A 26,224-nucleotide genomic window follows, 5' to 3' on the forward strand; every position below is an offset into this window, starting at 1 on the left:
GGTCCCCCACCCCTGCTCTATGGGGTTGCCCAGTTCTCCCCTCTATATCTTTTTCTCCTCACACCTTTAAGCCTCTTTGTCTTTCTTCTCTCAGATTCCCTAAAAGTACTACTGCTCTTTATGTGGCCACACTTTGCACATTTGTTAGTGTCTTTGTGCAGCATCCTGCCACTCTTCTCTGTCACTGCCTCCCACCTCTCCCACCCCTCAGCCAAGGTCACAGACTGGAACCCTGGTGACTTCATAGGTACTGTGTGAACCCACTCCCCATCTCATGACATGACCACAGCTGATAGGACCATTAGTGAGAAGTGGAGTCCCTATCTTTGAAATTTGGTATTGGGCTCAGAGTCCAATCTCATCCTGGGTTGACCTCTTGAAAGAAGGAGAGGTATAGGTAGCCTACAATGGGACTATGTTGAAGGGAATGCTTGGGGAAAGAATAAAGAGACATCTCAGGGACAGTTCAACTGCGTTCTTGCCATTGACCTCGGTGAGATACCCCTGTACTTCCATAATCAACTCCTTTTGCCTAAACTACCCCAAGTTTCTGTTGTTTCCATTTTTTCCCCCTTTAATCCTCACCAAGGACATGTTTTTCATTGATTCTAAAGAGAGAGGAAGGGAGAGGGAGAGAAACATCAATGTGAGACAAAAACATTGATTGGTTGCCTCCTGTATGCACCCTGGCGGGGGATTGAACCTGCAACCTGGGTATGTGCCCTGACCAGGAATTGAACCAGGGACCCTTTGGTACATGGGACAATGCTCCAACTGAGCCACACTGGTCAGGGCTGTTTTGAATATTTAAAAAAATGTTTCCTATTTTTAATTTTTGGATCAAATGAGTTAAATTATATTTCAGACATACAGAAGAGCGCGCGCACGCACGCGTGCGCGCACACACACACACAATGCTTTCCTCTCATGGTTGGTTCCTAATGTTATGTACACGTTGTAGAACAGTCCAGTAATAATAATGAGAAATGTGTTTACCATGTTCCTGGCACTGTTCTAAGAAGCTCAATGTGCCTTTCATTTCATCTTCACAACATCCTTTAGAGTAGATAGCACTATTCGCCCATTTTACAGGTAAGGGAACTGAAGCACAGAGAAATCACTTTCCCAGAGTTAATAAGTGGTAGAAGAGGGGTTTGAATCTAGACAGTCTTGACTAAAGAATCCATGCCCTTATCCACAATACTACTAGTATATACTTTACAAACACTGGGTTACAAATACAACCTGACAAAAGAACTTCCAGCAAATCTATAACACCTTGAAATAGTTCCTGGCCTTACCTCTTGTTCCAGTTAACAAAACACAGTATTGAAGTTACCTTCAGAGAGAAGAATTTGTAGAGAGAAAACTTACCAGGTGTATTAGTTTCCTAGGGCTGCCATAGCCAAATACCGTACACTGGATGGCTTAAGCAGCAACACTTTATTGTCCCACTGTTCTGGAGGCCAGAAGTCCGAGACCAAAGAGTTGGATCCTTCTGGGAGCCATGAGGGAGCAATCTGTCCCATGCCCCTTTCCTAGCATCTGGTGGTTTGCTGGCACTCTCTGGCATCCCTTGGCTTCTGCTGCATCATCTGATCTCTGCCTTCATCTTCATGTGGCATTCTCCTGTGTTCAAATATGCACTTTCTATAAGGACACTAATCAATTGGATGAGAGGCCCAACCCTACTCCAGTATGACCTCAACTAATTAATCTGTGATGACCCTATTTCTAAAAAACGGACACATTCCGCCCTGACTGGTGTTTCTCAGTGGTTAGAGCATCAGCCTGCACACCGAAGGGTCTCGAGTTCCATTCCCAGTCAAGGGCACGTACCTGGATTGCAGCAGGTTCGATCCCTGGGCCTGGGCCAGGCGCCTGTGGGAAGCAACCAATCGATGTGTCTCTCTCACATAGATGTTTCTATCTTTCTGTCTTCCCCTCCCTCCCCTCTCTGTAAAAATCAATGGAAAAATATACTTGGGTGAGGATTGACCAAAAAAATAAAAAAAGGATACATTCTGAGGGACTGGGGGTTTGGACTTCAACATGTGAATTTGGGGGTGGGTATATAATTCAACCCATAACATCGGGTTTTCTTTCCTGCAGCAATTTTCAATGATTATGTTATCTTTTTTTCTTTCTTTTCTTTTTCCAAAGACGAAAAAGGTTTGATTTTAAAGTGTGGCAAACCACAAATGCAGCTTCTCAGCTTTGGCTTTGCACTCAAATTTCATTGCCTTCCTGATTCAGGAAGGATATCAAACCCACTGCTAAGGACACCAAATCCTGATAAGGACACTTCCCTCTTTTAATGACTGCAGAAATTTAGCTCACCTAAAAGGAGATATGAAGTGTTATAGGTTCTACCTCTGACTTTGACTTGCTCTTGGTCTAGGACTAGAGGTTTATTCTTCCTGGTCATAAAACAGAGAATTTGCTTCTTCTCTCGGGCTCCTCAAAAGTCAGTTTTGAATGGTGATCTTCTAGTTCAGTGGAGAATTATCTGGGACTTAAAATATACATACCGAGACGTACTGATGCCTGAATCCATTCCCCTATTCCATCGAATTTGTCTGGGCATCTTATCTTTTAAAATCCATCTTGATGCAGACTGAAGGGTCCCAAGTTCAATTCAGGTCGGGGATACATGCCTGGGTTGTGGGCTTGGTCCCCAGTGGGGGGCGTGCAGGAGGCAGCTGATCAATGAGTCTCTCTCATCATTGATGTTTCTATCTCTCCCTCTCCCTTTCTCTCCGAAATCAATAAAAATCTATTTTTTAAAACCTTATAAAATTGTACACTTTAAATATGTGTAGCTTATTGTATGTCAATTATATCTCAATTAAGCTGTTTTAAAAAATTAAAACTTCTCAGATTATTCTAATGGGCATCCCCAAATGAGAACCATTGAGCTGGGTCAACCTCCTCTTTTAAGTAGATAGGGAAACAGCCCTAGAAGGGAAGAAATCTGCTCAGGAATCAAGTCATGCTAGCAACACTGCTAGGATTTAGAACCTGTGACTCCTGAACTACTACTCTTCTGATCTTATCTTAGAACCAAAATGCTAGAAAATTACTGAGCGCCCCCCCAAAATTTTAAGAGGCATTTGAAATATTTGAAGTGTTAGGATTGTTACTCAGAGGTGTAGGGCATGAGAACTAAGACAAAAAAACACACACCCAAGTCACCAGGTAGAGGGGCAGTTCAATGTACTCCAGGCATATCCTCCATCTGCCTGCCCCCTGAGCAGTAGAGTCTAGTGGAGAAGGTAGAGCAAGTGAGGAAAGAACACATCAGCAGCTGTCACTTGCTGTTTAGTGGCCTATTGGCTAAATCCTTCCTTAACCCCTGACTTATTTTCAACACCTTTGAGTATTTCTACCTCAGGTTCAACATGGACAAAACTGAACTCTTGACCTACTCCAATCCATTCCTGCTTCTCGGTTCCCTATATTAATAAAGCGTACCGTTATTCTCCCAAATGTACACACACACACACACACACACACACACACACACACACACACACACAAAGTGCCTCATCTTCTACATACAAATTGTGTCCATTTATCTTCCTGAATATCTCTTAAATACATCCTTTTTCTACATCCTTATGGTGACCTGAGTTTAGGTCCTCGTCATTTTCTGCCTAGACCTCTTGACTCATCCTCCATCTTTCTATCACTGTCTTGTGCAGCTGGAGTAATCATTGAGAAATACACCGATCATGCCATGCCCCCACTAAAAACCTTTGGCTTCGCCCTAGCTGGTTTGGTTCAGTGGATAGAGCATCAGCCTGCAGACTGAAGGGTCCTGAGTTATATTCTGGTCAAGGGCAGTCAAGGGCACATACCAGGGTTGTGGGCTCAATCCCCAGTAGGGGACGTGGTAGAGGCAGCCAATCAGATTCTCTCTCATCATTGATGTTTCTCTCTCTCCCTCTCCCTTCATCTCTGAAATCAATAAAAATATATTTTAAAATAAAAATAAATTAATAAATTAATAAATAAAAACCTTTGGCTTCCCCATGAAAAATAGAATGAAACCCAAACTCCTTCGCATGACAATTATAATCTGGCCCCAATACTCCTGTTCCTTATCCTCTCCCATCACTCTTCCAGGATGCACCATTTCCAAATATACTGGATATACTTATGCCTCCCTATCATTGTTCCTGCTATCCCATCTGCCTAGAATGGTGGATCTAACCTAACTCTTTGTCTTCTAAGGCTCAAGTTTAAGTATCACTCCAGATTAAGTTAAATACTCCCTTTCTATGCCACACTTGAACTCGTACATAACTCCATTAAAGCAACTATTCCACTGTTTCATGCTAGTCTGTTTCCACATTTGCTCTCTCACTAGCTTGTGAACAACTTTAGAATAGACCATTTTGGGTTTTTGTCATCCCTATATCCCCAAGACTTGGCAAAATCCTGGTACATATAGGTGCTTAAAAATATTTGGTGAATTATGAATTACCTTCTCTGCACTTTCATTCTCCTAACCCACAACCTACTAAGTGGGTGACTAGCAGCTGGGTGGGTAGGGAGATCCTCACAATTTCAGAAGCTATGGCTCAGCTACGGCCACCTAAAATCCAGAGTGGTATAGGGAGTCACTATTCATTCCATGTGGCTCCATCCATAGGTGCTTTAAGTTCACTATTCCCATAGATTGTGCTTGGAAAAGTGGATGCATTTGGCTGTTCCCCCAAACTAAATGCTGCCAGTGTCCCTTAACAATGTGCCTTTCAGCAAGTAGCCATCCATCCATGCTCTTCACTGCCCTGGGAAACTTGGTCATGAATTGTATTGCTCTTTGGCTTGGTGAAGCAGGGAGAGGACTCATTGACTTCTCTCATTCCAAGCATTCTTTCCTTCAAAGATAAAGGTGATCAATAAAGGGGCACAGATGAATAAAAGACCTTTAAAACATTGGTTGGGGAATGTGACAAGTTAGTTACATTAAAATAAACAAAAATATTGGGCCTATTCCCATTTCAATAGGCCTCTAATCTAACTTTGGAAATCAGCATTTTAAAAAAATATATTTTTATTGATTTCAGAGAGAAAGGGACAGATAGAAACATCAATGACAATTATTGATCAGCTGCCTCCTGCACCCCCACCACACTGGGGATCGAGTCCTCAACCCAGGCATGTACCCTGACCAGGAATCAAATCATGACCTTCTGATTCATAGGTTGACGCACAACCACTGAGCCACAGCCCTAACCGGTTTTGCTCAGTGGATAGAACATCGACCTGCAGATTGAAGGGTCCAGAGTTCAATTCTGGTCAAGGGCATGTACCTGGGTTGTGGGCTCAATTCCCAGTAGGCAGGATGCAGGAGGCAGCCAATCAATGATTCTCTCTCATCATTGATGTTACTCTCTCTCTCCCCCTTCCTTTCTGAAATTTAAAAAAATAAAAAAGTATAAAAAATAAATTAAAAATAAAAAACCACTGAGCCACACCAGCTGGGTGGAAATCAGCATTTAAAATATTTCAGAAAGACTTTCTCAAGGGAGATGGAACCTCAAATCATCATTACTCAATGTCATCCGCCACTTTATTTGTAGGGGAAGAGAGGGAGCAGAAATACAATATAACTTACTAAGTATCATACCATAGGTTAGGCAGGATTTCTCTTTTTTCTTAAGTGTTTTCTTGTTTAAAAAGAAACAGAAAGTAAGGACTATCAACAGGATGATCTAAGGAAAACTCCCTAAATAATTCTTATTTCTTGTGTCGCTCAGTATGAAATCCAAAACATACAAGCTGAATAATAAAAATCTTAAATCCTGAGGGGCTGCTTCTATTAACAAACTATAAAGAGAACACATTGCTCTCAACAATATTTTAATGAATACATTAAATATAAAGCAAACGGTTCGGAGGAGGATCCAAAAAAGAAAATAGGACAACAGACTGGTAAAGCTATCCCTGAACAAAAAGACACAGAAATTTTACACTTTTCTTGTAGAAAATTAAAACCCTTTGCATAAATTTTAGCATATTAATACATCAAGCAACTTTGAGCAACATGATCAACTGATTCTCTCATAAGGTTTTGGATCACAGGAGCCATTTGTTCAGCCATGCCAGTCTCTTATTACTCTTGGCAAACTACCACATTGTCAAACAACCGTTAGCTGGGGTGGAGACAATAGGTGAACAGGATCCTAGTGAATTACTACTCCCTATCTACATTCCACTCTAAACATGGGAAATGTAGATTCCAGTATTAAGCGCCATGGAATTTGTAGGTAAATTCCATTAGGTTTGATTATTAAGGTTCCCGTTTTTCTTTCTGACTAATGTATAAAGAAGTTCTTTGTTTTAAATGTAAGCAATCACAGGTGATTAAATTTTTTTTAACTTTTTATTATGAAACCAAAGCAAAATAACAGAATTTCAAAAATTAAAATACAGGATTTTAATTCTAAACAAATATTAAATCTACACCAATAACTAAAAATCAGAGTTTACCAATATTTAAGAATAAAGGGAAATGGCTAAAATGTTCACAGTCATTATTTCTTCCTTATTAGCCTCAGAGTTGCATCATTTTCCTTTGTGCTTCACTTGGACAGGATACAGAATTTCTTTCTCATCTATCTTTTGTTACTGTAGACTGTAATTTCAGAGTAACTTTTGTCTTCCTACATAGTTCTTTATATGTTCCTTCAGCAAATATGCGAGCACCTGCCTATTGGGCTGAGATGATGTGGACATAAAGAAGAGTCCATCAGTGATCCTGTCCTAAGATGTTCAGGGGAGATAAGACACCAACAAATAATCAATAAATATAAATAAACTTATACGAGGTATAAATACAGCTTAAGTATAGATAAAATATAAAAATAGGGGAATTTCAAGGAAGAAGAGATTAAATTCAGCTATTGCAACTGAGGAATGCTTTATGAGGATAGTATTTGGGTTGAGAATGGACTGGTCCTTCAAAGAAGGCTTCAAAGTGGTTCTGAATGTGGTGGCCTTGATTTCTGGAGTGTAATCTTCTCAATGCTAATTTAAAACTCCTTACCTGTCTATCTCTTCAAACTGCTCATTTTTTTAAATGATCAAAAATATTAATATTGCTGTCTATATAAACAGCAATTGGGGTACTTAAATTAAAAGTTAATTATAACACCTACTATATGGTTTAGGGCTCTGTTATTTTCTAAACTCTTTCCCAGGTAAAACCATATTTGAATTGCAGAAGATGCCTAATTATTGAGCCATGACTTTTAAGTATTCAACTGGGAAAAACCTACTTGCATTAGGTGCTTTCTCAAGTCTAAACCTAAACTTACATGAATAAAATGAAGGAGACGAAATAAATGGCTTAACATTCAAAAGTGAGATGATGAAAAAATGGCAACAGTGAAATGATATATACTAACCACAGATTTCTTTGTATGAAATGTTTTAATTATGAGCCATTCACCATTACAGACTTTAAGTCTTAATATTTCTTCTTTCCTATGTAAAAGCAGATAATGAAAACTGCCTATCTCAAGTATGACAGAATACCAGAGTCTGAATGAGAGTATTAGTAATGTCTGCTTACACATCTGCATGCTTCACTATAGAGCTAGAGAATGCTCCTGGTTTCTCAAGTCAACAAAGCAAATTCAGTTACACGTTTTTCCTGCTCATAGTTTCAGTTGAAATACAACTACTACTTTGCCTTTCAATAGCACCTCTTATCCATCATACAAGCCTTTTGACATTATTTTCTCTACCCTCAATACTCGTGTAAGGTAGTGAAGAGAGGGAGCAAAGATTTTGTTTGTTTTTGGCAGATGAGAAAACTTAACATTAATTTTGAACCCAACTTGGCAACATATTTGAAAATCATCTAGAATTATTTTAATCTTTATGGTAATGTCATATCCCAGACCAACATCAAAATCTTAGGGTATGAGATCCAAGTATCAAAATTTTCAAAACACACATGATTCCAAAGTACAGCTGAGGTTGAGACTACTGGTTTAGATGATTCATGCAACTGTCTTCTACTTAACTGCTCAGCACCAATGAAAAAAAGATTCCATTTCCTTGAACATTGTAGTAGTTTGTTTTACTATTCTGTACAGCTACTATTGGTCTCCAGTAACAAATTCATTTACCAGGTTATAAATGAAGGCTCTTCATTCCCCCAATTCTTGTGCTAAATATGAATCTCCATTTTATAAAATTTGCAAATGGGATATTAGTGAATTTAAATCTTTGAGATAAGAATAGCTTGTTGTTAAATATTTAGGCAATTATTTGATTCTAGCTTTGATATGCAATAACCATGTGTTTCTGTTTTCCATTCAGCACCTTCAAAACTTTGTTACAAAATAAATGTTTACTAATAAGTCAAAACAGAAGTTATAAACAAAACTTTCAGCAAAAGCTCTTGGAATTGGCTGTATCACAATCTGAAAAAGAAACAAGTACTTAAAGGATTTTTAAATTTTCTAACTAGTTCAATTTTCATTGTGACCAGTTGTCTTCTTTAATTAAATTTTAAACACTTGACCAAATCGATTCATTCCACAGCAAGAAAAATCAATTTCTGTAGCAGCTATACTCTTTAATATATGTAAAATAATTTTGCTTTGTACTATTGAAAATGGTTTCCAGATTTCTTCTTGACATGGATATGGAAAAGAATCTGTAACAGATTTTATCTTTAAGCAACATACCAAACACACAACAAATATTTGTAAGCCTGTCACGTGACAAAAATAAATCTTTGTTCATGACTGAAATCCCCTGCTTCATAGGATATTGATAACCTTAACTCTCAAGCAGCAACCCAAGACCCCCAGCCAGCTGCTTGCTGTCCCTAATTTTATTAGACTTAAGACAAAATATACATACAACCATAACCTAAAAAAGTACAAAGATTCCACTTGCCTTAGTCAATTCTTATCACAAAGATTTATCTGAAACCATACAATATATACTTTCATACAGAAAGATGCTTGTTTCTCTTCTAACAAAAGAAAATATCAAATCATATGTTAGATTATTAATTTGAAAGAGTATTAGTGAAATCAGTTATTAGTCAAAAATTCTGAATAGGAATTAATGTTAAGCTCTTCTACAATGAAACCTTCAAAATATTGCCAACCTGAAGTTTTCAGCATAAGGTGTTTTATTTCAAGTCCCATGGGGGCAATTACTACAATAAGATTAAGAACATTCTTAACCTGGGTTCAGGTTGGCACTGTTCCAGGTGGGTGAGTAAACATTTTCTTGATAACCCAATGAAGAGTTTGAGGCTTAGATTGTTGCATGTTGTAAACAATATGAAATTTTTTAAAAATTATAATATCTACAGCAGTATAAAGTTACAAAATAAAAGGACCATTAATCAATTCTTTTCCTAAGATCTGTGACTAACAGCTTTCATATTTGAGGCCTACAAGAGCAAATAGCAATATTCTGTGTTTTTATGAGACACTTTCTCAGAAGGCCAAAAAAACAAAACAAAACAAAAAACAAACTCAGATACTATAAGGTGGACATTATTATATATATAATTAGAAAGAAATTTGTCTCCCCTCAATCTTTATCCAGTATATTAAAATATTTTTATAATAATTTTGATCATTAAAAAAAGGGACTATAATAGTTATGGAAACTGTAAACCAAATCTAACACAAAATGAGCCAATACAACATACCTCCTCTTAAAATCCTCTTCTTTGTAGTTACCTAATTGTCCCTAAATGTTATTTTAATTTTGTACCATGTAGTGGTTTTTAAGAAATTGAACTAGAACAAAGCAACCCCTTTGTCCTGTTTGTTTTTACACACATACTGTATATACAACTTTTAAAATAGCTGCACAATTTTACATCTCACTGTTAAGAGAAGTGCAGTCCAAGCAGACCATGCTTCTCAATATATTAAAAATATTAAATAAAACCCAACCAGTTTCATACTTTTCTAATAGTCAAGCTGGCTGGGGGGAAAAGGGTCTGAAAAAAAAACAGGCAGTTGTAAAACAGTACCAGTCTTTCTTCAAAAACACACTACTTTAAAATCTTGCTATTTCCTTCTTATCCCTTTTACAGCATCTCTAAGATCTTACCTTAAAAGTTGGAAATAACACATTGCTTGCTTAGAGACAAATTCTGTTGCAACATGCATATGTCAACTGCCCAACCAACTGCAACCCTGAGGATTTTTCTGGCCCAGTAGAAAGAGGAAACACTAAGATTATCTTTGCTGTAGAGTTGCTTCTACAGTTAACATTTTCATGTGTTTTTCAGGATGTTTCTTGGACATGCATGTATGACACTGTCACTTCATGATTTTACTTTCCACAAGCAGATATCTCCTCTACTCTGTCTTTCATCCCAAGAAAGCCACTGTCATCCATCCAAAGGTTTTCCAAGGTAAACCAAAGTCACTTCTGTGTTGCCATACACAGCAGAAACTGCTGGATACAAGCAGGCCTTTGGAAGTCCTCTAAAGGCAACCCCCAGGAACTCATATCCACGTTCAAAAGCTAAAGTCTTATCTTCCATGTCCAAGATGACTCGAATTCTTTCTCCTATCTGCAAACAGATATCAAAAGAAGATTAGAGAAAAAAACCAAGTGCATAGCTAATAGAAACATAACACAAATGAACAGGCTGAAAATATTAAGAACTAGAGGCCCAGTACATGAAAATTCATACAGTGGAGGGGGGGGTGTCCCTCAGCCCGGCCTGTCCCCTCTCACAGTCTGGGAGCCCTCAGTGGCACCATCACACCTCTGCTGCTGCCACTGCCAGCAGCGCAAGCCTTGGCCGGCCCTGGTTACCTGAGCCTTGGGCGGCCCTGGGCAGCTGGGCAGCCGCCATCCAAGGCTTGCCTGCGCTTCGGGCCAGCCCTGGGAAGCAGCTGGGGGGCTGAGGGGACTGGGGGACTCCGGAGGCAGGCAGGCGCCACCCGGGCAGGGCTGAGGGGACTGGGCACCACCATCTGTGGCTGTGGGTGCTGCCATCTTTGAGGGCGGGACAGTCAATTAGCATATTCCCTCTTTATTGGCTGTAGGTGCCACCATCTGAGGGTGTGACAATTAGCATATTCCTTCATTATTGGCTGTGGGCGCCGCCATCTTTGAGGGCGAGACAGCCAATTAGCATATTCCCTCCTTATTGGCTGTGGGTGCCATCATCTTTGCGACGGCTTGAGGGTCAATTAGCATATCCCTTCATTATTGGCTGTGGGCACCGCCATCTTTGAGGGCGAGGCAGCTAATTAGCATATTCCCTCCTTATTGGCTGCGGGTGCCATCATCTTTGTGACAGCTTGAGGGTCAATTAGCATATTCCCTCTTTATTAGATAGGATATATTACCTAGAAAAACCAAAAGAGAAGATTTCTAGTCAGGGAGAAACATCTAGAACAGTGATGGCGAACCTATGACACGCGTGTCAGCACTGACACGCATAGCCATTTCTGATGACACGCGGCCGCATGCCGAGGATGAAACATTTGCGAAATAATGTTTTTTCCTCAAAGTGACACACTACCCGAGTTATGCTCAGTTTTTTGGCGAAGTTTGACACACCAAGCTCAAAAGGTTGCCCATCACTGATCTAGAAGAATATATATCAATTTCATCATAACTGCTTGATTTTTTTTTCAGTTAAGACTTATATGGAATATACAAATATTGAAAATTCAAATGTCCCCTAGAACAGTCCTCTAATCTTATTTACTCTTTGTTTACAGGCTTTTCTTAAGAAGGATATCACTAAAATCTATAACTTGGTATCATATTTTACCTAAAAAAGGCTATCTAAGTAACCTTTTCAAATTACTATAGTATACACACACACATACACGGGTATTATTCATCCATATAAAATATGCACCTTGCCCTAGCTGGTTTGACTCAGTGGATAGAGCGTCGGCCTGTGGACTGAAGGGTCCCAGGTTCGATTCTGGTCAAGGGAACATGCCTGGGTTGCGGGCTTGATCCCCAGTGTGGGGCATGCAGGAGGCAGCCGATCAATGATAATCTCTCATCACTGATGTTTCTACCTCTCCCTCTCTCTTCCTCTCTGAAATCAACAATATATATATATATATATATATATATATATATATATATATATGTGTGTATGACAGACCTGAGTTTGCTTCCCAGTAGTCACTTATTACAAAAAAAATGCACCTTTGATATATGCTACATGGATGCACCTTGAACATTATGCTAAATGAAATAAACCAGACACAAAAAGACAAATATTGTATGATTCCACTTATAACAGGCACCTAGAATGTTCATATTCATAGTCAGAAAGTAGAACAGAGGTTACCAGAGGCTGGGGGGGTGAGAGGCACAAAATGGGGAGTTATTTTTTAATGAGTACAGAGTTTATGTTGGAGATGATAAAGTTTTGGGTATAGATAATGGATGGTTATACAACACTGTGAATATATTTGATGCCACTGAATTATATACACTTACAAATGGTTAAAATTACAATATCGTTGCATATATTTTATTACAATAAAAAGTACATATCTATATATATAAAAGCCTAAGCGAAAAGACCTATACGCGGAAAACTACAGGACACTGAAAAAAGAGATAGAGGAAGACGTAAACAGATGGAAGAACATACCATGTTCATGGATTGGTAGAATCAACATCATTAAAATGTCCATACTACCCAAAGCAATCTACAGATTCAATGCACTCCCCATCAAAATACCAACAGCATATTTCACAGACCTAGAAAGAACTCTCCAAAAATTCATCTGGAATAAAAAAAGACCCCGAATAGCCGCAGCAATCCTGAGAAAGAAGAATAAAGTAGGAGGGATCTCAATACCAGATTTCAAGCTGTATTACAAAGCCACTGTTCTCAAAACAGCCTGGTACTGGCACAAGAACAGACATATAGATCAATGGAACAGAATAGAGAATCCAGATATCGACCCAAACCACTATGCTCAATTAATATTTGACAAAGGAGGCATGAACATACAATGGAGTCAAGACAGTCTCTTCAATAAATGGTGTTGGGAAAATTGGACACACACATGCAAAAAAATGAAACTAGATCACCAACTTACACCATACACAAAAATAAACTCAAAATGGATACAGGACTTAAACATAAGACGGGAAACCATAAAAATACTAGAGGAATCCACAGGCAACAAAATCTCAGACATATGCCAAAAGAACTTCTTCACTGACACTGCCCCTAGGGCAATGGATTCTAAAGAGAAAATTAACAAATGGGACCACATCAAAATAAAAAGCTTTTTTACAGCAAAAGAAACCATCAACAAAACAGCAAGAAAGCCCACTGCATGGGAGAACATATTTGCAAATGCTATCACTGATAAAGGTTTAATCTCCAACATCTACAGGCAGCTTATGCAACTTAATAAAAGGAAGATAAATGATCTAATAAAAAAAATGGGCAACAGACCTAAACAGAATATTTTCAAAAGAAGACAGAAGGAAGGCCAAGAGACACATGAAAACATGCTCAAAGTCACTTATTATCCGAGAGATGCAAATCAAAACAACAATGAGGTACCATCTCACACCTGTCAGAATGGCTATCATCAACAAATCAACAAACAACAAGTGTTGGCGAGGATGCGGAGAAAAAGGAACCCTCGTGCACTGCTGGTGGGAATGCAGACTGGTGCAGCCACTGTGGAGAACAGTATGGAGTTTCCTCAAAAAACTGAAAATGGAACTCCCATTTGACCCAGTAATCCCACTCCTGGGAATATATCCGAAGAAACTAGAAACACCAATCAGAAAGGATATATGCACCCCTATGTTCATAGCAGCACAATTTACAATAGCTAAGATTTGGAAACAGCCTAGGTGCCCGTCAGCAGATGACTGGATCAGAAAACTGTGGTACATCTACACAATGGAATACTATGCTGCCATAAAAAAAGAAGGAATTCTCATCATTTGCAGCAACCTGGATGGAATTGGAGAATATTATACTAAGTGAAATAAGCCAGTCAATGAAAGAAAAATACCACATGATCTCACTCATTTATGGATAATAAAGAACATTATAAACTGATGAACAAAAAGATAGATACAGAGACAGTAAAGCAACAAACAGACTTTCAAATTACAGGGGGGAAGTTAGGGAGAAGTGGGGGAGATAAGAAATCAAACGAAGGACTTGTATGCATGCATATAAGCATAAACAATGGACGCAAAACTGGGGGGTGAGGGCATGTATGGATGTGGGGTGGGGGGGGGGTAATGGTAAGATATGTACACATATAATACCTCAATAAAAAAAAAAAAGAACAAGACAAAAAAAAAAGCCTAAGCGACCGTTTGACCGGTAGCTATGATGTGCACTGACCACCAGGGGGCAGACACTCAACACACAGTCATGGAAAACATGGAACAGGCTGATGAATCTCAGAGGGAAGGGGGGAGCCAGGAGGACGGGAAGAGATTAACCAAAGATCTTACATGCATATGGGTTCGTGCACCAGTGAGATCCCTCGGCTGAAACCAGCAGTCTAACATCCCCCAGAATTGGCAGACAACACATAAGCATTAGTAAGTGTAAGAAAGTTGGAGTGGCTATATTAATATCAGAGAAAATAGAAAAATAGACTTAAAGACAAGCAATATTGCCTGCCTGGTGTGGCTCAGTGGTTGAGCATCGACCTATGAACCAAGAGGTCCCTGGTTCGATTCCCAATTAGGACATGTGCCCGGGTTTTGGGCTCAATCCCCAGTAGGAGCCATGCAGGAGGCAGCCGATCCAAGTGTCTCTCTCATAGATATTTCTATCTCTCTAAGCTTCTCCCTTCCTTTCTCTAAAAGTAAAAAAAAAAAGACAAGGGGTATTACTAGAGTCAAAGAAAGTCATTTCATAATGATAATAGTTAATCAAACTGGGAGATATAACAATGATAAGTATATATGTATGTATGTGCACCTAAGAAGAGAGTTCCAAAACACAAGAAGCAAAAACTGACAGAACTGGGGGGGGGGGGGGGGGGAATTAGCAAGTATAGTGGAAATTTCAATTCTACTCTCAATAAATGATAGAACAGGTAGAAGGAAAAATCAGTAAGGATATAGAAGATTGAACACTATCAATCAACTTGACCAAAATGTCATTTGTGGAATATTCCACACAACAACAGAATATATGTTCTCTTCAAGCACACATGCAATAATCAAGATTGATCATATTCTGGGACTAAAACAAGTCTCAATAAATTTTAAAAAATTGAAATCATACAGAGTATGTTCTCTGAAAAACAAAGACCCAAAGTTTTTCACTACAAAATCACCACAAGGTTGGTCACAGGATTTTATCGCCAAAGTCCAGACACTCTTCTCCTTAGAGCCTGAAAGCACAGTGAAGAATTCTATGAAAGAAAATCCTTCCAGGGTTTTCTACCTCAAGAAACTGAATATATTTTTTAGTTCTTCTACTTTAGTATCCCTGACTTGAGGTTATTACTGAGGCTAGAGCTTTCAAGCCACATGTTTTCCTGAAATATGCAATCTATAATTCCTTCAATTTATAATTTCTTATCAGATTACTATCTTTTAGACCTATGGGAATCATATAGCTTTTACAAATAGAAACTATAATTTTGACCCTAAACTAACATAAATATGATATAAGGCTAAGATGAAAAGAATTTTAAAATGTAGAAGTTTGCCTGAGCTTGCCAGTCTTTATAGAAATTACTGACACATCCAGAGCTTTGAATCCACAGATTACTAAGTAGCAGAGGATATGTGTGTGCATGCACACTGGTGCATTCATGGGGGTGAGATGTCTAGAAAAAGCAGATTTGGAGGTGCCATAAGGAAAAATGACAATCTAGAGCACAAGTTGGAAAACTATGGCCCCTGAGCCAAATCTAGCCTACAGCCTATAAATAAGATTTTATTGAAACACAGCTATGCTCATTCATTTACATATTATTTATGGCTGCTCTTGTGCTATAAAAACAGAATTGAATAGTTGTGACAGAGACCATACAGACCACAAAGTTTAAAATATTTACTATCTGGCCCTGTACAGAAAAAGTTTGCCAATGCCTGATTTAGAGCAAAGATGAACTGCTCAAGGTTGAATATGTATTAGGAAACAAATACTGAGATACTAAAAACTTATTAGAATAGCAAAAAAAAGGCCAGTTACACTATTTAATAAAAAATTACCAAAAAGGACATACAAAGCCACTATATAAAATTTTGCAAATTTAAAACAAATTAAGGCATGATTTGACAAAGGCCCACATCTAAGAAAATACCTAATTTCTCACCTGATATTTTGGTGCATTATTGCATTGTGGAAAACTGCCATTGATTTCTCCATTATGTAGTAGATTATTGTCCACCAGATTCCAGCCCCAGCTCTGGTCATCACTGCCCAGCAGTGCCACATAACCTTGGCACTGCATAGGGGCCCGTTTTGTGGCAATTCCAATCACTGCCACAGTGCCCAGAGGGCCCTCCCACCACACTTCCCATGCATGGCGGCCCTCACTGAAACCAATCTTGGTCCTTGCACCATCAGTGCTCTGAGCAATGGGGTTTCGATGTAAAGTAAAGCCATTCTTCTTAATGTAGACATTCCTGGAGCAGTCATTAGTGCTGAAGGCATGTTGGAAAGCACGTACCTGAAAAGATGAAAAAACAGACCAAAAAATAGAAGTTTGATTTTTCTTAAATATAAAAGGTACTTAGCCCTAGCCGATGTGGCTCAGTTGGTTGGAGTGTCATTCTGTACACAGAAAGGTTGCGGGTTCGAGTCCCAGTTTGAGCACAGACGTAGGTTACAGATTCAATCCCTGGTCGAGGCATGTATGGGAGGCAACTGATCAATGTTCTGTCTCACATCAATGTTTCTCTTTTTCTCTCTACCCCCTCTTCCCTCCTTCCCTCCCTCTCTCTCTAAAAGCAATGCAGGTCCTCGGGTGAGGAATAAAAATTAAAAGTACCCAAACCTCAGGCTATGTGTTTTTAAATAATAAAGTTACATATTTTTAAGTAATATAATAAACATTTCAAAAAAGCCGAAACCGGTTTGGCTCAGTGGATAGAGCGTCGGTCTGCGGACTGAAAGGTCCCAGGTTCGATTCCGGTCAAGGGCATGTACATTGGTTGCGGGCACATCCCTGGTGGGGGGTGTGCAGGAGGCAGCTGGTCGATGTATCTCTCTCATCGATGTTTCTAGCTCTCTATCCCTCTCCCTTTCTCTCTGTGAAAAATCAATAAAATATATTTAAAAAAAAAACAAATAAAAACATTTCAAAAAAATTGCTAGTTTTAGGATGGGCCACTAACATAACATTTAAAATAACTGCCAACTATTTCATTTCTGACCAAAATTCTAACCCATGGTATTTCTCCAAATAGACTTCTTAAAATATCAAAAGATGTTATATAAAAGAATCCATATATTTTAGAGATGATACTGAAATGTTTATGCATAACATAATGTTATCTGGGAACTGCTTTGAAATATCCAGGGTTGTAATAGGACTGGGTAGGGTAAACAAGAAACTAGATTATGAATTAATCATTGGTAAAGCTTGGTAATAGGTATAGGGAGATTCATTAAACTATTTACTCTAGTTTATATTCAATTATTTTTATATAAAAAATTAAGAGATGCATAGTTTTTATGTTGGCAATCCTGTCAACTAAAAAGAATATTTTAAGTAAAAGAGAGAATTTAGTCATAGCAGCTCTAAAGTTTATGAAAAATTTTAATAACCACAAACGATATTAGATCCCCAGCCTCCTGGCTAGGTATTACTCATACACTGAGACAGCACCACTCTCATTTTACCAAATCAAATAATCCCCCTAGATAGCATCTAAATTCAACCACTAGAACTTATAAAGAGATAGCTATTCAGAATAGCTTCACTGGTAGGAAAGGTTAGTTAACCTTCAGTAATTACCAGTTTTTTTAAGCTTCCAAAATAAAGATGGCATAAAAATTGCTTTTCTGTATAAATAATAACAATTTCTCATGTTTTAATAATTTAAAGCGTTTGGCTCCCCCCACCCCCTTTTATTTTATTTATTTTTATTTTCTTTATTGATTAAGGTATTACATATGTGTCCGCTTTTGGCTTTTTAAAACAAATAAATCTCCTACTTTGTTCAAACTACCCAAAAGCAGCCAAAGGCTGGGACCTATTGCTTTAGTTAACCTGAGAAATCAACTCCAGAATCACAGAATTTCAGCATTAGGAAGGGCCTTAAAAGTCACCTAGTCCAACTCACATAAAAGTCAATAGCTAGACACCCTGGCTGGTGTGGCTCAGTTGCTTAAAGTGTCAACCCAAAGGGTCACAGGTTTAATTCCCAGTTGGGGCACATACCAAGATTGTGGGTTCAACCTCCAGTTGGGGTGGGTTCGGGAGGCAACTGATCGATGTTCTTCTCTTCTTTCTCTCTCTCTCAAATCAGTGGAGGTATATCATCAGGTGAGGATTTTAAAAAATAAATAAAATATTTAAATAAATCAGTTAAAAGGAAATATCTAATTAGAGAAAGGGCCCCAAAGAGAAGTCAGGTATCCAGGCCCCTCATCTACTGTTCATTTACTATTAGCAGCCAGTACTTCAGGTTTTACTGTTGTATTCCAGAGCAGAGAGATTTAATAAAAACAAACTAACCTGCTTATTTCAGATATCCCATGTTTCCTTAGAGGCTGTAAAACTGAAGTATTCCTATATTTTTTTCTACCTGTTCCTATTTATAACCAACGTTTAAAAACCTGAAATATCAAAACAGGATTAAAGGAGTCAAGCATCCACAAAATATTAAGTATTGCCCAAATAACTCACGAGATTACTATAAAGACAATTAACTCATTAGAAAACATTTCATTAATATGCAACTATGCCTATCCTTAATTCTTATAAATACCCATTTCATTTTCTCTATCCTTATTCTCTTCGCCACACTGACACTGTTGACAACCTCTTTCTCAAAATTATATGACATTTTCCTACTACCCAGGACTGATCCTTCATTGTAACATTTTTGGTGACCATTCTACTCCTCCCAATCTTTCCAGCCTCAGTTCTTAACTCTTTACCTGAATTCTTTCCAGACTTTTCTTTTTTCATAGGAAAGGGAAGCTAGTTTATTTATTTATTTATTTATTTATTTACTCACTTATTTTGTTAATCCTCACCTGAGGATACTTTCTTTTCCATTGATTTTTAGAGAGACTGGAAGGGAGGGGGAGAGACAGAGAGAGAAACATCGATGTGATTGGTTGCCATCCCCACACTGGTTGGAGCCCAGGATTGAGCCCACAGCCAAGGAACCAAGGTCCGTGCCCTTGACCTGGATAGATCCTTCGACTCTTCAGTACATGGGCCGATGCTCTAACCACTGACAAAAACTGGCCAGGGCCAGACCTGTCTTTCTAAAATAGCATCTTTATTACATCTCATCCCAGTTCAGTAACCTTTGATAGTTCCATATTGATGACCATCCTATCTAATAATAGAGTAACATGTAAATTACCATCACTCCGCTACACCTACGATTGGGCGGCGGGAGGCTGGGGGGCGGGACTCGGGGTGGCCTATCCGGCCATTGAGAGGCACGGATCCACTGCCACTGAGGGGGGCTACCCTGCTGTTGAGAGGCGCAGGGGGCGGGACTCCCGCCCCCTGTGCCTCTCAACGGCCAGATCCGCGGCCGCTGAGGGGGCCTGCCGTGGACACCCAGCTGCGCCTCTCAACGGCAGAGTAGCCAGGTGTCCGGGGCAGCCCCCCTCAGCGGCCGTTGAGAGGCGCAGGGGGTGGGAGTCCCGCCCCCTGCGCCTCTCAACAGCAGGGTAGCCCCCCTCAGCGGCCGCGGACCATCAAAAGTGGGGGAGCTGGGTGCCTGTCTGCTCCGGCACCAGGCCTTTCAGAAGCCTCCGCCGAGCCGGAGGCTCCTGAAAGGCCTTGTGCACCAGCGGACAGGCACCCAGCTCCACCGCGAAAAGCGAAAGCGTGTAGGGGACCCTACACGTGCATGATTCAATCATGCACTGGGCCTCTAGTATCAACTATAAATTCGTCTGTCTGGCTTTCAAAGCCCTCCAGATCTGGTTCCTCCTATTTTCCTTTCTAATTTTGTGTTAATTTTCCTTGTCTGTAATATCATACCTGCTTTCCTCCTCCCACATATCCTCTAAGATCAGCCCCAATCTTACCATCTTCTTTTTTTTTTTTTTTAATGAATCTTTATTGTTCAGATTACAATTGTTTCTCCTTTTTCCCCCCATATCTCCCACCACCCAGTTCCCACCCCCTCTCTGCCCTTACCTCCCCCCCACTGTCCTTATCCATAGGTGTATGATTTTTGTCCAGTCTCTTCCCATACCCCCCACACAGACACCCCTTTCCCCCTGAGAATTATCAATCCATTCCCATTCTATGCCTCTGATTCTATTAAGTTCACCAGTTTATTCTGTTCCTCAGATTTTTAATTCACTTGACTTTTAGATTCACTTGTTGATAGATATGTATTTGTTGTTCATAATTTTTATCTTTACTTTTTTCTTCTTTTTCCTCTTTTTAAAGAATACCTTTCAGCATTTCATATAATACTGGTTTGGTGGTTATGAACTCCTTTAGCTTTTTCTTATCTGTGAAGCTCTTTATCTGCCCTTCAATTCTGAATGATAGCTTTGCTGGGTAGAGTAGTCTTGGTTGTAGGTTCCTGCTATTCATCACTTTGAATATTTCTTGCCATTCCCGTCTGGCCTGCATGGTTTCTGTTGAGAAATTAGCTGATAATCGTATGGGAGCTCCCTTGTAGGTAACTAACTGTTTTTCTCTTGCTGCTTGTAAGATTCTCTCTTTGTCTTTTGCCCTTGGCATTTTAATTATGATGTGTCTTGGTGTGGTCCTCTTTGGATTCCTCTTGTTTGGGGTTCTGTGTGCTTCCTGGACTTGTAAGTCTATTTCTTTCATCAGGTGGGGGAAGTTTTCATTCATTATTTCTTCAAATAGGTTTTCAGCATCTTGCTCTCTCTCTTCTTCTGGCACCCCCATAATTCTGATGTTGGTTCGCTTGAAGTTGTCCCAGAGGCTTCTTACACTATCTTCAACTTTCTGAATTCTCTTCTCTTCATGCTTCTCTGGAGGAGTGTCCTTGGCCTCTTTGTATTCCAAATCTTTGAGTTGATGCTTGCGATCCTCTAGTCTGCTGTTGGGTCTCTGTATAATATTTTTTATCTCAGTCAGTGTATGTTTAATTTCTAGTTGGTCCTTTTTCATATCCTCGAGGGTCTCATTGAATTTATTGGCCTTTTCCATGAAATTCTTGAAGAACCTTATAACCGTGGTTTTGAACTCTATGTCCAGTCGCTTGTTCTCCTCCATTTCTTTGGTTTGTGATCTGTTTCCTTGCCTCCTCATTTCGCTGCTTCCCTGAATTGGTAGGGTAGCTTTGTGTACTAGATGTCCTATTGGTTCAATGGGTCAGCCTCTCAGTTACTTGAGGTGGACACTCTTGGTGTACCCTTGTGTACTGTGTGCCCCCCAGCAGGAGCTACAGCAAGAACTAGTTTTCTCCTCCTTTGCTTGGGCGGTTTTGGAGCAGTCTGACTGGAGCTGCAGTTTATTTGGTTAAGCTGCCACAGAACAGGCCATTTATATGCAAAAGCCGCTGTGTGGAGCCTGGGCAGATTTGTAGAATGTGCGGGGCGGGCCTCAGGGCGGGGCGGGATCTCAGGGCGTCCCTAGGCTGGGGCGTGGCCAACGGCAATGGCTGGCGTCAGCCGTCTCTGCCTTTCCACGTTTCCAAGTCCCTGCGCCCCGCGTTCCAGCGCAGTAAAACAATGATTGCTGGGCGCACCTCTGCAAAAAAGTCACTCTCACTTTCTGACCCAATGGCCGAGAGTCCAGCTTTTCCCCGTAGGTGTCTGGGTCCCCCGCGAGTCCCCAGAAACTGGGTTTCAGAGTGATCGGGAGCTTGTCTCCCTGCGGGTTGAAGAAAAACCGTGTGCCCAGTCGCCCGCCGCCAGCCTGATTCGCGCCTCCGTACCTCAGCTTTTCAGCGTTTGTGCTCCTTTCTCTCCTTAGTTGTAAATCTTCCACTCAGCCAGCTTTCCCGTGGTTCTGGGTGGTAGACGTTTTGTCTTTTAGTTGTATTTTTGAAATTGTTGTTCGAGGCAGCAGATTAGTTGTTTAACCATGCCGCCATCTTGGTTCCTCCAATCTTACCATCTTCTTGAAGCTAGCTATTCTTAACTGTGATCATCCAATCTTGCTCTCTCTCTCTCTCTCCTACCCACTATAGTCTGCATCATACAACACAATTCTGAACACACCCCAACCACTTGATTCTAGTAAAAACTACTTTGCAAAATGTTTAATCTAACCTAAACTGATCAAACCTCTAGGAAATACAGAGGACAGAAGAGCATGTTAAGCAACACCATGGGAATAAAATATGCAAAATTCAGACCAAGGGAAACTACATGGTAAATTACCTGATTTTTTAAAGATGTTTTCATTGATTTTAGACAGAGAGGAAGGGAGAGGCAGAGAAAGAAACATCAATTGGCTGCCTCCTGCATTCACCCTACTGGGGATCAAGCCTGAAACCCTGGCATGTGCCCTGACCAGGAATCCAACCAGCGACCTCTTGGTTCAAGGGACAACACTCAACCAAGTGAGCCACACTGGCCAGGGCTTGACAACATTGTTTGTTTGTATTTTTTTGTTCATCCTCACCTGAGGATATTTTTCCATTGATTTTTTTTTTTAGAGCGAGTGAAAGGAGGGAGGGATGGGGATGGGGATGGGGATGGGGGAGGGGGAGGGGGAGGGGGAGGGAGAGGGAGAGGGAGAGGGAGAAGGAGAGGGAGAGGGAGAGGGAGAGGGAGAGGGAGAGGGAGAGGGAGAGGGAGAGGGAGAAACATGGAAAGAGACACATCAATTGGTTGCCTCCTGCATGAGCCCGGGGGTCAGACTAAGCCCGCAACCCAGGTACATGACCTAGACCAGGAATCGAACACGAGACCCTTAGGTCCAAGGGCCGACGCTCTAACCACTTAGCATACCAGCCAGGGCATGACCTGATTTCTTCAACAAATAAGTTGCAGGGATGAGAGGTGGGGAGATGGAGGGTGAATTTATAGCCTTAAGAGACATGTCAACTGTTTGCCATTGGAACATTATATAGATCTTGATTAAATAAACTGAAAATTAAAAATAAATATTTAACATTTATGAGACAACTGGAAATCTGAACACTGCATTTTTTATATTAAGGAATTACTGTTAGTTTCTTTATACTTTAGAGATGTAATGATATTGTGCTATGTTAACTGTCCTTATCTTTTAGAGATGGATACCAAAAATTCAGAAATGGAAAAATACACAAATAAAATAATATATAGTTCCTGTCCCAGTCTCATGCACAACATGGACTGTACATTATGGCTATCAGCTTTAAGACCTACTTTAGGATCTAAGTCTGAAACTTAAAGAATTATAGTTAGATGCTAAGTATGACTGGAATAATTGATGCTATTAGGTGACATGGAAAATTTGAACTTTGAAAAAAGAAGACAAATCCTAAATAGACTGACAGCTCGAAATACTTTCCAGTTTTATATTATCCCAAGCCTGTTCCCATCCTTTTTCAGTTACCAGGCTCCCTGGAAATCCTGACTCCACCTTCTTCCTCATCTCACTTAGCCAGTCAGCTAGCTGTCCACTTATGTGGATTTGTTCTCCGCAATAGCTCTCCCAACCATCCCTTTCTCTCCTCTATACACTTGTTTATACATTTGTTCTATATACTTAAGTACCTCTGGTATAGGCACTAACCCCTGTCCTCTCCAATTCATCTTATAGCCAAGTTTTCCTAAAGCACAGCTCTTCTTTTGTTACTCCTCCATTCAAACATCTGTGGTTTCCAAATGTATAACAAAGCCCAAACTATATAGACTCAAAGCTATATTTCAAGGACCTCCATGATATAGCTCGCTTCAGCTTACCTTTACAATCATATTGCCCACTATTTTAATCCAATCAAATTAAACTATTTTTTAATTTAGTCTCTCCTCTAAGCTCCAAACTGTAACCGGTGCCTATCTGAAATCTCTTGGATATCTCAAATACAGTCAATTCTATTCTACCCAAACTGAACTCATTCTTAGTCCTGTAAATCTAGCCCAGGTGACCCCTATATTATGTAAGCCAGATATCTAGGAGTCATCCTTAGGACCTCCCTCTTCCTCACCCCTAATTCACATCTACCGCTAAGTCCTGTAGATTTTACTTCCTAAATCTCTCCTTAATTTCTCTTCATCTGCTCCACTACCTACTTCCTAATTGACCTACCCATATTTCTAAGGTTCCCTCCAACCTGTGCTCCATACTGAAGTTAGAAATAACCTCTTAAAAAATGCAAACTAATCATATCATCAATCCCCACACGCCTAACCCCCTCTTGCTTACAGTTCAAAATGACTTCCCTATAGTTTAGCCCCAGTCTACCTGTTCCATCTTATCTCAAACCTGCCTCACTTTTGCTCTCCATACTCCAGCCACACTGATGTATTTTTGTACCTCATACTCAGCAGGTTCTCCCCTAGCAGGTTCTTCTCACTCCTTGGCTTACACATCCTTATCCTTCAAGTCTCAGTTTATCATTATTTCTTGAAAGAAGGCCTTCCCTGACCTCCCTACCTAGGTCAAATTCTCCATTACTCAAACTAGGAGCGCCAGTGTCCCCTCAGCCCAACCATACCTGTTACTTGACATTTTTTATTTGCATATGAAGAAGGCAGGGATATGCACAATAAGCTAAGGGAGGAGGGGGGAATGCAACAAAACCGGAATTCTATGACAAATAGAACTAAAGAGACACACCATCAAGATGGAACTAGGAAGAAGTTGGCAAGGAAGTAGCCAATAATAGTGGGAAAGGCAGTATTTTGATGGTTAAGCGATGCCGATTGATATCCTGAGAGGTAGCAGAATGCCCAGGACCACACTCTCTTATAAGCCTGAAACATAGCAGAAAGAATTAGAGAACCCGGCTGAAAATATAAGAAAAAAATGATTATAAATCAGATTTTGGGAAAGGTTAGGTGAATGTGAGCGTGAAAACCGAAGTACGAAAGCAGGAAGATCTAATAAAGCCTATTTGGAGGGCACCGAGAGAGAGAGAGAGAGAGAGAGAGAGAGAGAGAGAGAGAGAGAAAGATGCAAGTATTGAAAGGAACAACAATAGGGTGGTCTGTCTTTAAAGGGAAAGACTATGAAAAGTAGAACGAGTGATGGAAACGATACCATCTGGTCCTTTAAAAAGTATCACGGAAGTAGAGTGGGTTAAGGAGCAGAACTTGAATCCAAAGAGATGTTTATGGAGGGGAAGGAGAGGGAAGGCACTGACTGGTGCACTGGGAAGGCGGGATGGTGAAGCGAGGCGGCCGACTCCAGCGGAGATGAGAAGCACTGAGAGCGGGGCTGGGGGTGGCGGCGTGGCCCTGAGCTCCCTCACCTTGGCCTTGTAGCTGGGCAGGTTGCAGAGGATGTCCGTGCGCAAAGCCTCTTCGGCCAGGCTCCGGGCGCACAGGCTCCGCCACACCTCGCTGTTCTCATCGCCGTGCAGGCAGCGGTACCAGTGCTTGCACACCAGGGCGCAGCTCCGCAGCTCGGACAGCTCCAGGTAGGAGAACACCAACTCCAGCACCCGGCTGGGAAGCCGGCCCCCGGTGCCCGCGGACCCAGAGCCCGAGCCGGCGGCCGCGCCGCCGCCGCCGCCACTACAGCCAGCGCCGCCGGAGGCTGCCCCCGCCCCCGGGGCCGGCGCCGCCATCGCCTCACCAGCCGGCCCGAGGGCCGCCGCCACCGCCGCCGCTTCGCCCCGTCTCTGCTGGGGAGGCCAAGCCTCGCCTAGAACCCGGGGCAGCGCTCACCGCCCCTTTCACAGCTCACCGCCGGCCCCTCCGCCACTCCCGCCCCTGCCCGGGGGCGTCCGCCGCCGCCCCGCCTCACTGAGGGCAGACGCGCCCGCACACAGGCGTCCCCGCCCCTCCCCCGCGGTTCAGCGCGGGCGTCGGAACCGCCCGACTCGCGAGGCCTCCCGGAGGCGCGCCCGTGGCCCCGCCATGCGGGTTGAGGGCACGAAGCAAGGGCGCACGCCCAGCTCGCTCGCGCTTCCTCTCGCCCCGGATGTGACCGTTCGG

General features: G+C 41.1%; 2 protein-coding genes across 3 annotated transcripts in view; one reads left to right on the top strand and one right to left on the bottom strand.

Annotated features, from left to right (window-relative positions):
• Positions 1-5,912: 5,912 nt before the first annotated feature.
• FBXO45 (F-box protein 45) lies at positions 5,913-26,065 on the bottom strand. Its single transcript, XM_079764413.1, has 3 exons — positions 25,537-26,065; positions 16,314-16,670; positions 5,913-10,576 (listed from the first exon to the last, which is right to left on the bottom strand). The coding sequence occupies exons 1-3, from the start codon at positions 25,852-25,854 to the stop codon at positions 10,391-10,393; spliced, it is 861 nt and encodes a 286-aa protein (XP_079620539.1). The 5' UTR covers positions 25,855-26,065; the 3' UTR covers positions 5,913-10,390.
• WDR53 (WD repeat domain 53) overlaps positions 25,570-26,224 on the top strand; it is a 31,277-nt gene continuing 30,622 nt past the window's right edge. The window contains exon 1 of one of the 2 annotated variants that reach the window (XM_079764353.1): positions 25,570-25,704. The gene's annotated coding sequence lies outside the window, so the exon portion shown is untranslated. The remainder of the gene's footprint in view (positions 25,705-26,224) is intronic. The other variant, XM_079764355.1, reaches the window with a different exon arrangement.

Source organism: Cnephaeus nilssonii, assembly GCF_951640355.1.
Source record: "Cnephaeus nilssonii genome assembly, chromosome: 3".
Classification (NCBI taxonomy): Eukaryota; Metazoa; Chordata; class Mammalia; order Chiroptera; family Vespertilionidae; genus Cnephaeus; species Cnephaeus nilssonii.